The following is a 14,323-nucleotide window of genomic DNA, read 5'->3' on the forward strand; positions in this document are numbered from 1 at the left end:
CTGGTATCAAATCTAAAATCTTTATTATCCCAATCAAATCTAACATGTCTCAAGTTAATGTTAAGACAGGTTTCTGTTACTTAATTTGACAGAGCACTTATTACGAAAAATTCATCATCTACATACCAATATCTTCTAAGAGTATATTGCATACAAGTGGTATTTTTAACATTTTGTAATAACAGCTCTCAGGTTTGAAAATGAGAAAAAAAGACCACGTTAGAAGGGATCCCTCTCTGTGTACCTTTTGTTGTGGTGAATTAAATGACAGTTGCTGATTCTTTAATGTGACGGGTGTCTTGTGATGTCTTTATCATAAGCAAATAGGGTCATGTGGAATTATTACAAGTTCAAACAACTGTACGTGCGGCTGTTCTAGAGAACAATGGATCTCTTCGAGAAAGTGACACCTTATGATTTTCTCATTCAGCTACTTCCGAAACACGAAACTGCTCCAGCATAGCTCCACGACTAAGGGAAGCAACTCGAAAAATTATGTTTATCGAATTATAATTCTCACATTATCGTTTATTTCTAAGATGAACTAAAATAGAACATCTTGTATTTAAACGACACTGACACACACATTACTCTTGCTCCTATTCAATGGGCTTGTACATAACATCAACAAATAAAAACAGTCCCAAATCGTTTCTTTCCCCACAAAGGCTGAATGAGTTGGATGTAACAAAGAGATCCCAAGCTATCGACTGTCAATGCCCCAAATCACATCCAGCCTTCATTTCTGGTCAGCGACGTGTGTAATCTTTCTGGGGCATGACGATGTGCTCTGAGGAGGAGGGTATATCAAAGTTTGTGTTTATAAACACCAGATACACAGATAGTCGGATAGCTGTTGCCCTTGATATTTGGGGCTGATTGAATGCCCAGGAGAAAAAGATACCAGTGACTCACATCACCATGCTGTGCAGTAGTGGTAAGATATTTCATTTTTCGAGGCAGTTTTTCGTGACAGTGATATCATATTTATTGGTGAAATTTGAGGGGATTGATCTGGCTTGGCATAACCTTCATTGATTATTTGTCATGCTTATCAGTTTTGTTTATTTAATGCTTCGAGGCAGACCAGAATGGCTGCATTCGTGCTCTTGGGCTGTGGTGCAATTTTGCAATTATGTTGAGGGTTGCATCGCTGATGCGTCATTGTGCGCTGTGCATATTTTTACACACTGATGTCTGTAACAGAATGTATGTGTGAATGGTTCTGAAATCTCGTGGCATTCTTCTCTTCTTTAAGTTTTGGTTTGAATGGATTGTGGTTAAGTTTATAGGAATTGGACTTTGTTTTATCTCAACCATGAAAATTTATGGCATAAAATATTTATGATGGAGGAAAATTTTATGACTTCTTTATTTTACGATATGGCGATTTTGGAAATTGGTTTTGTTAATCATTCCTAGCGTCTGTATACTGCATGGACATACAGTATCCCTTACAAGATTATGTTTATGGATTTTGACATGTTTTTAAATGTCATCATTTGTTAAAACAGACTAAACAGCAGTTGTACTGTTTTAACCAAGGACAAGGAAACCTTCAAACCTAAGACATAATTTCATTGTAAATCTGAATTTTCATCATGAATATTAGAAATGTAATTGAAGTTAAAATGTCTAATATTGTCCCAAGTCATTGTCTGAATCTGGTACCTGATATAGGTCTCACCCAAACCTCTTCTACAAACCCAACCCGTGCATTTTTCCCTCTCACTCTTTACCCTTTGCTGATTCCTTACTGAGACTGTCTGCATCAGCATCCCTTCATCACGTGCAAATTCCTTCTCCTACCAACCTTTCCCCTGTTGTTTACCCATTTACATCTTCAGTTCTCCACAGATCCACACCCTCTCTAACCTTTCCCTATCTTTAACCCCTCCCCACCCCTACCTTCATTCAGCCCTTTCCCTTTTCACCCATACATTCCCTCTCCCTAGTCACTTTTGGTTACCCATCCCTTCTCATACCTCTAGTCATATCTGTGACTATGCTTGTTGTTTACAAGAGTTGATTGGATTGTCAAGACTTGATTATTTACAGATCGTCACCATATAGCTGGAGTATTGATGAGTGGCATAAATTTAAACTTGCTCACTCTAATCATATCCTCTCCTCACTTGCTTACCTCTCCCCCATACTTACCCTCTTTCCACCCACCCGTGTCTTCACTCTCTCCCACTCCCCACCACCTTTTTCCTGTCACATACTGTCTTACCCCTTCCTCAACTACCTCCTTCTTTCTACCCCCCTCCAAATCTTCACTGCCCCAAATGTACTGTCACCCTCCCCAATCTTTTCTAGCTCTCCTCACCTACTTCTCTCTCCTGCCTTATCCTGTCACCCATTCCTTCCCACTCCCCTTTCTCACCTACCTGTCTCATCCAATCTTACCATTTCATCTCGCCCACTTATCTTCTCCTAGCCCAGCCTTCTAATGTCACCACCACTTCACCCTACCCTGAAATCTTACCATTCCTTCCCAGTATCTTTCCACCACTCTTTTCCTGACACTACCCCTTCTCCCTACCCCCAAATCTTAACTTTACTCCCCTAGTCCACTTCCCACCCTTTCCCTGTCATACAGTGTTTCCCCTTCCTCACTTACCCACAGTCACCCCTACCTCCCATCTCCACCAAATCTTATGTCTCCTATTCCATGTTCCCCTCCCCCATCTCCCAATACCCCTGTCTCTGTATCCCTTGCACTTTCCACTGATAGCATCTTCAAGGTGTTGCAGCCTAATTGTTGTAATTAATCACATCATCAGCTGTCAGTCAATGAGATAACACTGACACATCCCAGGTGCCCTACAATGTACACCATTGTACATAACAGGCAGCAGGTGTCAATCACAACCTGGAAGCTGTTAACAATTAACAGTGTCTGGTCCTGATTAAAGTAGGTCGCCAGTTAGCACATGGGGAGCAGTTTACACTATCATTAATTGCTTGTTTGTCTGGGGGCTGTATCAACTTGCCATTGTGCTGAGGATCACTTTTGGTTTGAAGAGCTGTTGTGTATTCTCCACTCATCACCATGACTGTCAAGTATTGGAAATATATCCTGGAACACTTATCAGTGAAAGACTTCATAAGTATGTACAGAAATAAGTTATGTATAATCAGAATGTTTTTGTGATTTCTGTATATTCTTCAGTTATTTCTTAGACTTTTGTCTTTGGGCAGCATACAGATGTGATAGACAATAAAGGCAGGAATTTATGATGTCAACTTCTTTATTTTGATAGGCAAGGAAGGAGCAAGAATGTAGGGGATGTTATCAAAATATAGAAGTTGACATACATCAATATTAATATATAGGCATTGACATCCGTGAATTCTTGCCTTTTTCTCTTAGATTATTTTGTTATCTTGAACTTTTACACTGTGATTAACACTTGGTTGATTTCTTACTTCTTTCATCTTCATTGGAACTCATAACACATTGATTTTGTTACTTTGTTTTTCTTTTGATACCAGAGAGTTGTTACAAAGATTTCCAGTCATAAGGTTGTAATTAATACATTGTGTGAGCTGCCAGATGTTTTAAGCACAAAAACCCATGTTGAATCAGTCTCCCTGGGTCTGTAAATTTGCCAGATTCGAGATCCATATTGTGACTTTCTTCATATGTACCATATGTACCAAGTCATGTTACCTTAGATTTGCTAAAGAGGAAGTTGTTTTATAAAGATCCTGGTAACTATATAGAAAATGCTTTGTAGGATACAATCACCCCTGTTGAATTCTTATTCATTTATACACTCCTCAGCTGCACCAACCTTATATCTCATTCGGAAATTGAGAGTTTGGAATTTTCTCTGATACCAATGGTTCATCGGTGCCATGAAAGCTGCCACTTAATATATGAAAAGTGGAAGTACTGACATTCTAAGAAATTTTATTTTTAAAGACTAATAATGAGGACTTGAGTTAACTTTATTTCACCAGTCTAGCCTCCAGCTAGTCCTGCTTGAAGATGATGTGGGTTGGGCTGGGAGATGAAGTTCAGAATTGCATCAGTAGGGAGGGTGTAGCCAGTGTGATGCCATGCTTTCAGTTCTGGGTCATGGTGATGGTGGAGCTGCAGATTAACAGCACTGATGTTCAGCATGGTCGCTATCTTTATTAGCGGTATACAAGTATCCAGTTGTAGTGTAAGACATCATATCCTTTCATTGTAGCGTCATCTTAAAACAGGAACAACACTTGTCTGACTTGTCAGCTCATTCTCCAGTAGGTTCAGCCTGTCTCACATTCCCTCAACCACATTATTTTCCCTTCTGCCTAGTCCACTCTACAATGCTGAATTCCTAAATTATGCAAGACTGCATTTTATCAGGTTCTGAATCTCCCTTGAGCTCCTTCTCAAATTTATGTGTTTGTTTGTTACTATCAAAATTATATACATTCAGAGACTAAGTGGTAGTCTATGCCTTGGATGTCTTCATTCAGTGTTTATATTTGGCCTGCCAGTAGTCTGTCATACAGACCCTGAAGCAAATATAACCAAGAAAGATTTAGAAAATGTTGTAAGTCTGCATTTCCACTGCTTAGAAAAGCTGAGGACTCATTTTTTTCAGTAAAATATGTTCATTTTAAGGACTATGTGTTAGTTTAGCCTGAATGATTAAGTCAGAGAAACTTGTGATGCTTTCTTTGAATAGAGTGCCTTTTGTTGTGGTCAGAATGTCTTCAGTAGTTTCAATCTATAATCATTACATTCCATGTTTGTGTCAAAGAAACTTGTGATTCTATTTTTATTGTGATCAGAATATTATGGTGAAAGGCATATTGCTATTTTTAGCTGAAGATACTTTGACATCCTTCTGACACATATTTTGCCACTGATATAAAGTTATCATATGTATGCACAAAATAATTAATCAGTGTACAAATAAAACTGTAAACAACCAAAGGGAAGTTCTTGTTTTCAAATTCCAGTAAAAGTGACTTGTCCGACCAATTTAGACTTTAGTTGGACCTTTGTAATGTGTTATAAACTGTCAAAGACAAACTACCACAGACACAAAGCCTTTCTATCATACTTGATGTTGAATCACAACACACACCCATATTTCTCTCTCTCTTTCCCTCCCCCAAGAAAAATAACAGCAACAACAAAGAAAGAAACAAACACAAAACATACAAACCTGGCAACAACAAAAATAAAACCTTCTCCCCCAAAACATCAATAAGAAAAATGCAATCATAAAAAATATCAACAAAGAACAAGAAAAACATTCTTTCAATTCAAACACTTTAACCGCAAGTAAATCTAAATCAGAAACTGCTGTTATCCATCCATCCATCCATCCATCCATCCATCCATGCCCAGACAAACGTAGAAGATGGTCTCAGCTTCCTGTTCTGGTTGCATCCATGGATAAGGTGAACTGATGCTGGTGGAACCTACCAAGAGGTCCAGCCAATGATCCATGGAATTACAGTGTTTGTGATGGCGCCTCCTTGTCAGGTCAAGGTGACCCAGGCCAGTTATTGGGTTAGGTCACCAAGCCTTTCTTAAATTTCATGGACTCATTAGAGCTTCTTTGTGGAAAGGCTAGTGTCATCCTATCTTCAATCAGTTAGATTTGTTTCCACTGATGGGCTTTAGTGGCAGGCTTGGGAAGAGAGTTCATATTGATTTTTTCAAATGATTCAATTTTGGGAACAGTGTTATTATTTATTACTATGAATTTAGGGTTCCCTAGTGAATCGTCTCAGGAGATCTAAGAATTAATCAATGTATGAACTGTATTACCCTTTTTGTACAGTTCATTAGGCCTGGGTATTGTAACAATAATGTATTGCAGTATTTTGCAACACAGATATCTGTGTTTGCAGGATGTATTTTGATGTACTTGGAGCTGTATATTGTAAGACTATGATTGACTCTGACATATGGAAATCCTACTTAGCACTGATGACAGTATTCCTTGTGTATCAATGTGGCCTATAGATATTCAAGCACATAGCAGAAGAAAACAGTGGTTGATGTTATGAGCAAACACCTTAGCATTAGAGTGGTGCAGTCCTTTCTCAACCCCAGCTTCACAGAGGGCATAGCAGATCCAGATCTGTTTGTATTAATCTTGGATTGGTGGGGTAGCCTAACGGTTTAAGCAATCGCTTGACATGCTGAAGAGCCATGTTCGATTCCTCACATGGGTACAATGTATGAGGCCCATTTCTGGTGATACTACTGGAGTATTGCCAAGAGCAGCATTCAAACCTCACTCACTCACTCACTCACTCACTCACTCACTGTGCTAATCTTGAAGTCTTGTAACACCAAGGAGTCTTTTGTTGTCACTTCCATCTTGTGATCTTCTACTGTCATGAACATTCCACATACTGTTTCAGCATCTTGTTTTCATAATGCTTCCAGTGTTAACCTTTAATGTGTTTCAGGATTAATCTGTTTGTTAACCCTCTGCATTGTACCGCAGGAACTGAAAGAGTTGTTACCTCCAATTTTCTCAGCCTAGTTATAATGTTTTACTACTGATTCAGTAAATTGATCAGGCTCCCTGATTTGGTTTACACATGTCATCCTATCCTAGTTGCATATATCAGTGCTCGTGCTATTGATCACTGGATTATCTGGTCCTGGACCTAATATTATTTACACACTTCTACCATATAGAAGAATATAGCTTATTCACATAAAACTGAACTGACTCACTCCATTATTAAAGTGTCCATGTTGTGAACTATATTTTAAAATTCCACATTGTGTTCCAGGAACTGAGGACGAAGAGATGTCTTCTCCGCGGGACCTCCAGGACTTCCTGGCGGAAGCGCAGTTGGAACATTACCTCAACGGGCTCCGTAACGAACTGAAGATCACATGTGTGGAGCACCTGAAATATGTGAAGGAGGAGGACTTGGAGGCCATTGGCATGGCCAAACCGGAAATGAGGAGGCTCAAGAAGTTCTACAAGAGGGAATGTCCACAGGGAACCTTTGGGAAACTCAAGAAGGTACAGCGACACATAAACTCACTAATGTGATTAGCAGTTAGCTGCTGATTTTATTTCTAAATGATAAATTCTGTAAATTGTCTAAATCTGTTGAGAACCACTGAAGCCCCCATTTAATGACAATATTAAGTATTCAGCTAAAAACAGATTTCTTGTTGTCATCTTTGTTTGGGGGAAGAGTCAAATTCCATAAAGTGAGTTTAACACTAAAGTGATTATAGCTTCCACTCTTTGACAAAGATTTGCAACTGTTATAGTGGCTGGATTGATTTGTGGATTGGTTCCCAGTTAGATCAGTTGTATCTGGTGATGTTGTGTTGTTCAGGTTTCAGAGTTCCTATCCTTGGCTCTGCCAGGATCTATGGCTGTGGTTCGAATCCAGGATTGGCTTGTGTTATGATACTTTCGGAGTTAGCTCCACAGTTAGGTGTCTGCAGTGCTTACCTCATGCTAAGGCTGCCTTGTTTAGTGATCATTCCATTTTACATATGATGTGACACTCATATCCAGACGGATTTCCGCAATATGCTCCATATCAACTTTACATTATGAAGGGGTGATGGAGTAGCCTAGTGAGTACATCGTTCACTCATCATGCCAAAGACGTCAGTTTCCCGCATAGGTACAATGCATGAAGCCCATATCTGGTGTCTCCTGCAGCAAATAAAGTGGCGTAATACTACACTCTCTCAATATTTTATGAATCTTATCTTGAGTGGCTCTGGTCTTAATGGTTCTCATATTTTGAACTCGAAGGCATAGGATTGGTAATGATGGGACACTATGTTACTATAGGTTATCATCTTCATCTAATATTGGAATGACCAATGGGGTCCTGTCTTCTCCAGCTAAACAGCCATTATCCATCAGGCGATTTCCCTCAGGCTTTGAAGTTTGCACTGAATAACGAGGTCATCATAGCTATCGAGCTGATTCAATCACAAAGGGATGGGTATATACTCTAACAGTCTGTATGAGGAACACATGTAACTCTGTAAATGCCTTGTTTAGAGTATATTTCCTGTTTTGGTTATGCAGAAATATTTAAGATAAAGAAATGGCCATTCTTATGAAGTTGAAGATTAATTGTTCACACGAGTGAAAATAACATCACTTATTTTTGAAGCATGTCAGATGTCTTTTTTCTTTGAAAAAAGGAAAAGTGATTTTCTTTGACTAGATTCATGCTTAGTCTCTGAATATGTAACTTTGATAGCAACAAATAATCCCATTTACATTGGAAAGGAAACCCATAGAAATAATCAAGAAATAGTCAGTGAGTTAAGTTTTACGCCTTACTCTGCAATATTCCAGCTATGTTACGGCAGTCTGTGAATAATCAAGTCTGGAGCAGACAATCCGGGGATCAACAGCATGAACATCTGTGAAAGTAGTAATGGGGTTCAGGGACTTAGAAAGAGACTATTGTATGACCTGTAAACTGATAATGATTATAGCATAGAGCATTACAAGTTCATTGCAGAACTGAGTCCCAATCCTTATGTGATAGTTAAGGGGAGGTAACTGTTGTTGGATTAAGGCTGAAGGAGTTGGTAACATTATGGAGACGCTTTGTGTTTTGTGTATTGACTGAGGTTCTTAAAGCAGGTGTAATATTGTCCAGCTGGATCTTTTTGTTCATTATGTCCTCTGTCGATGCCCCAAAACACTCCCCAAATCCTGTTACTGGCACCAGGAAAGGAACTGGACGAGTTCAGCTGGTCAGACTTACAGTCCATGTTGAATACATTTTTTTGGAAGGTCCTTGAATACAGGACTCAGCAATATTCAAGCTCCATGATGGTGGTCTGTAAATTATCTCATCTGGACCAGACAATATAATTATTTATACAGTTGGGAAACAATGACTTTAGTAGAGTGAATGAGCCTGTCACCACCCGATTCTGTCAGTCATCTTTTACAACAAACCCGGTTGCCCAAATTTTGAACCACTGTGCAAATAGATACCTGTGGATATTCTGTAATACATTTTGGGGGAAATATTTATGAACAGACCAGGATTTGGCTGGTTTCCAAGAAATAATTTTGAATTTCTCCAAACTTGTTGATATCACCTTGGTTATGAGTCTATATCTCCTTGGTTATGAGTCTACAATATACCTAATTTTTTGTCAGACATAATAGAGTGTTTAAAGGGCAATGCCTCAAGAAAATAGAAAATGCAATATCTTGTGATCATTACTAAACAATCATGCCATAAAATGTAGGAATCTGAACATTAAATATCAGCAGCATGGACATTGATGATGGATCTAAGTGACAGCCATCGACATTGTGGGCATATATTGCTCCACGGACAGTGTAAGGGAGGTAACTCTGGCTACTTTACAGACAAATTTATCATCAATGTTATATGTCGATAGAAATATGTCAGCTTTGTGGATCATATGTCTCCATGTTTAAAGATCATGCCACAATGTCTGCATCATGAGATCTTTCATGATGTCTGAAATTTTGTCACATTTGCATTCTCCAGGTAACCATGGAAACAGAAAACTATTATTGATTTACAATTACTATTAGTCATGGTGCTCTTGAGGGAATCGGTAGCAACGGGCAGCAATTTGAGCATTTACAGACTCGGGCAGATGAACGTTCTGAACCTCACTGAGCACAAAATCCATTCCACTAGAGTTTGAATGGAATGATAATTCCTTTGTAGTGGAGTATTAGTTATCTTTGGCAGTTGAATGTCTGGGAGGAAATATGCTTTGCATGCTAATTTCGGTTTTATTGACTATTTTGAGTTTGTTCAATAGGTCGGCAGACTTCAGAAGTGACCTCCTTTGAAACTGATAGTGTCTGGATTAAACAAAAATTTCTGGTCAACATTGACATGTGTCAGAATAAAACATTGAGGTCTTTGGTGATTATAGCCTATTCATAATTAATATAAGATGCATTTGTCAGCATAACTATATTTCATAACTATTCAGTTTCACCTTGTAACAAAAGTTGTTAATTAACAATAGTCTTGACAAGCCTGACTGAAAATATTTATGATCAGAAATATTACTGATGAGAAGGATTTTCCATGATTTTTAGCATGGACATTGTCATCAAACCCACTGTACATAAGCTGTTGTGATTAATTTTTTGTTTACCTATTCAGACTTGTGCAAGATCTGTCCATCAACTTTAACATGTATGTGTCAAAACTCTACAGAGATATAACAAAAACTGACTGGTATAATTCACTGATAGGTATGGCAAACTGTGTTTCAGTCCTGACCACTTCTGTGTATTTTAGTTGAGATAAATTATGGTAATAATGCCCTAATAATAGTGGTTGCTTTCAATTCATTTTCTTGTAGTTTTCTGTTCAGTGAGTTCCTTTACATTTGTTTATTTTTGTACAACGTTACTTCTCCAATATTTATTAAGAATTGATTGACCTTTTTTCATCCATTATCAGTCTCTGTGATCAGTATTGACAGTCACCCCCATGCGTGACAAGTATTCTGATGTGGTTACCCAGAAGGAAATAACATGAATGGCATTATTGTCTTACATTTACAGCCTAATAACAACACAAAAGTGAGTGTGAAAAGAGGAAACTATTTCCAGTGATGTAGAGCTAGAGCAGCTGATCCATGACTTTTTCTTCTACAAACAGCATAGTTTGCTTTGCACTAATTTAATCCGAAATAGACAACCCAACAGTACTTGTATCCAGTACTAAAGACTCATGCCCAGTTTCTCTCTCTCTCTCTCTCTTTCTCTCTCTCTCTTTCTCTCTCTCTCTCTCTCGTCACAAATGATTTTTAATAAAACATTTAAGAACTAACAATCTTTTAACATGCTCCCAACCTGACACTTCCTACCTAATATATTCACAAAGACCTTATAACTAAAGTTTCACATTATAGTTTTTCAAAGAGACAACAGGTGTCATATTTCATCTCATGTTAGCTTCCGGCCTCCCCACTCGATTCCAGCGTTTTTCACCATGACAGAGGTCCTGTCCCTACAACTGAAATCTCCGAGTGTTGTCCCATAACAGTTAATCCTCGTGGTCTAATCACAGGGTGGGGCGGTACAGAATGGCATCAGGGTGGCACAGGGTGTCAGAGGACAGTGCAAGACAGAGAACTCTTGCCTCTTCCGCTTGTCAGCCACAGGCTCTTTTGTTTATGCCAAAGAGGAACACCCTCATGAATTAGCAAATTTCGAAACCAAAATATTTGCAGAGTCACACAGTGCCGATTACTGAAACATGGCTTAGCTAGGTCAGGGGAGTCAAGGAATATTTGGAAAACACTTGTGGAGGGAAAGTTAATGGCAGAATTTTTATCAGAATTTGTCCAATAATGGAACAGTAGAGCAATAGGTCATGGAGTTGAAGTTTTTTGTTTGTGGATGAAGAGAATAATTTTTTTGCCTTGAATCCATGAATGTTTAAAATTGATCTTTGTTACTTGATTAATCAGTATTCATATGTAATATTGTATTATTTTTCGTTATCATTATTTTTGTTGTATTAAGTCTGATATACAGGTGAGCATATGGGATAAAAATATGAAACCAGGAGATAATTTTGACTTGTAAATGTGACATTTTGGAATGACAACATGAAAGTGTCAAGGTTTGATAAGATCATTGTGTCTCTCAGTCTAACTACAGTTCCCTGTGAGAGAGGTGAGAAATATGAGATCATGAGATTCAGATTTTAGTATTTATAGGTGACACTAGTCTTTTAACTTCATGGAACTGATTGTAGTTGATCTTTACTGTGAAGTTGACATCATATGAATAGTGTTGGTGACGTTTCATTTGTCTTTCTTCCAAGTGTTTAGACAAAGTTACATGTGGTGAAATTTTGACTGCTGTTGATATGTTTGGCCTTTCAAGAACTTAAGGTGTCAACTAATTACACTGATGTGGGTTGGTGGGATAGCCTAGTGGTTAAAGCGTTCGCTCATCACACCGAAGACCCAGGTTCGATTCTCAACATGGGCAGAATGTGTGAAGCCCATTTCTGGTGTCCCCTGCCAGCACATTGTTGGAATATTACTGAGAACGGCGTGAAACCACACTCTTTCACTCATTGGTCACTGAAGATGATGATGATGATGATGATGATGATGATGATGGTGATGATGATGATGATGATGGTGGTGGTGGTGGTAATTATTGTTTGGTTTCATTGTTGTTTGACCATTCAGCATTATTCCAGATATGTGACAGCGGTATGTAAATCTGCGCTTAATAATCCTGTGATCAACAGCATGAGCATAGATCTGCACAACTGGGATACAGTCAACCAAGTCATTGAGCCTGACAACCCGATCTTGTCAGTTCTAACCCAGATTTTCACGGGTTGATGATTATTATTTCTTTATGAGGCATGTTAGAAGTTAGGATGTACAGCACTGAACAAACTTAATGGATAACATGAGTGTGACTTTTCAGTACAGATTCTTTTACCATTGTCAAGCTACTTGCTTCGCTTGGGGAGGCATGTTCATCCTTGCTGAGCCTTCAGTGCACCAGAGTAAACCATTTACAGCCTTGAAAATATTTTTGCATCAAAATCTTAATTGCTAAGTGGCTAAAATGAACTTAAAAGAGGCGAGCCTTATCACAATAAAGCAGATCCCAACAAACATTTCTTTCTTAGATATTAAACCATCACAGCTGACACAACTGCTAAATAAGCAGTGTTGGGCAGTTCTTATCACGCTAGACAGAACATTTTGAAGAAGATATGTACAGTTCCTCCACATCATGGGGATACATGCAGCGTTATGTTCATGTAGTCTGAATGCATCTGGCTCTCTGAAAGAACGCTCTGTCAAAGCGCCTTTTTCTGCTTGGGCATTGAAAAAAAAATGTTGGTCTGGTACATTATGATAAGAGGGTTTGGAGGTGGTTTTGTATTTCACCGAATCAGTCCCCTTCTATTTATAAAGCCCCTCCAGGAAGGCCATGATAGTGAGAACTCCACTCTGATAACTGACGATACTTTTCCTTGTTTAGAGTTTTGTTTTGCCCCATACGAAGTTTGAAAGTTACGTGCTGGAATTCACTTGTCCATGTTAAATTTTCAACTTTAACCTCATTCCTCTGTGATGTCACCTCCAGCTTGCATATTTGCAGTAGTTATACACACTGGTCGCAAGCCGACTTGTCTTAAGTATAACAGACTAATATTAATACATCTGAAGAATATTTGTTTTTGGCAGTTAACTCCATTAGCTCTTGCTAATATTTGAATAGTGTCTCATTAAAGATGGCCTTTTTGCTGTATTGCAGTTTATTTCATTTCAGTAGATTTTAAACAGGAGCCATAGGAGTCAATTTGATCCTTTTTGTCAGTTATTTGTTGTTACAGCCATGAACATTATTGTCTACTTTTTAGGATCAAGTAGTGGTAATTTGCACAAGCGCACTGACCACTAAGACATTAAAGAATTATCTAACATTACAGCAACAGACTCTATTGTCCAGTATTAGGAAATCTGGGACTGTTAATAATTTGTACAAGTTCACTGACTATGAAACTTGATTTATGAGCATGGAAATTAGCACTAATGAGCTAAATGTAGGGCAAGTCAGAGAGAGGTTTTAGGCATCAGTTTAACCTTCCTTAAATCCTTGAATGGTGGACAGTCTTAGCTCTAACCTGAGGCTAATCAGAGACTCCACTGAATCATAAAGGAAAACCCTGTGTCAAATCCACTGGTTAAAGCCTGAGCCGTCACCGTGTCATTCTAAGCGTTATTGTGAGGGAGCCGCCATACCTGGCACAGCCATAGCAAGTCAAGCGAAACCCTTCTTTGTCATTTAGCCAAACTATGTTAAATTTAACAGTGGGTAAAGTCAGGACCATGACGTCATAACGAGATAGAGGGATCGGCTCAAAGCATCACAACCTTCTGTCACTCCAGACGAGTAATGATTTATTCAGAGGTGAAGGTCGTTTGATAGCAGTTGTGAAGCTACAATGGAAGGCAGACTGGCTGTTGCTTCCTAATGGTGATGTTCGGGTCTCCTCACACTAGGACAGACTGGATTAGCTGAATTGTGTTTGGATTACCTAATCTCTGATCATGAACTTCATAAAACGGGTTGGTAGATTAACACTGGTTTATGCAAGTTTGCTACTGTAGTCTTTTTTGTCTGAACTCTCCACATGGCTATCAAAGGAACACTTCATAGTTCCCTGCTGTATATGTAACATAACGGCCAATATTCAGGTTGAGAACAGAGTAAATTCCCCCCATGATTTCTTCAAATATACCATTATAGGGTTTGTTTGAGCGTCTCTCGGCCTGCTAGGATACAACCTGTCATTC

The 14,323-nt window shown here is 38.6% G+C and overlaps 1 protein-coding gene across 10 annotated transcripts in view; it reads left to right on the forward strand.

The window, feature by feature from the left end:
* Positions 1–14,323, forward strand: part of LOC137268015 (activated Cdc42 kinase-like) — a 155,426-nt gene that overhangs the window by 93,914 nt on the left and 47,189 nt on the right. For 6 of the 10 annotated variants that reach the window (XM_067802503.1, XM_067802502.1, XM_067802506.1 and 3 more), the window contains exon 2: positions 6,766–7,004. In XM_067802503.1, coding sequence (XP_067658604.1) covers positions 6,766–7,004 — 239 coding nt within the window. Of the gene's footprint in view, positions 1–751; positions 938–6,765; positions 7,005–13,773; positions 14,096–14,323 lie in introns of those variants that run through there. The other 4 variants (XM_067802507.1, XM_067802508.1, XM_067802505.1 and 1 more) reach the window with 3 other exon arrangements.

The sequence above is a fragment of the Haliotis asinina genome, chromosome 16 (assembly GCF_037392515.1).
Source record: "Haliotis asinina isolate JCU_RB_2024 chromosome 16, JCU_Hal_asi_v2, whole genome shotgun sequence".
Lineage (NCBI taxonomy): Eukaryota > Metazoa > Mollusca > Gastropoda > Lepetellida > Haliotidae > Haliotis > Haliotis asinina.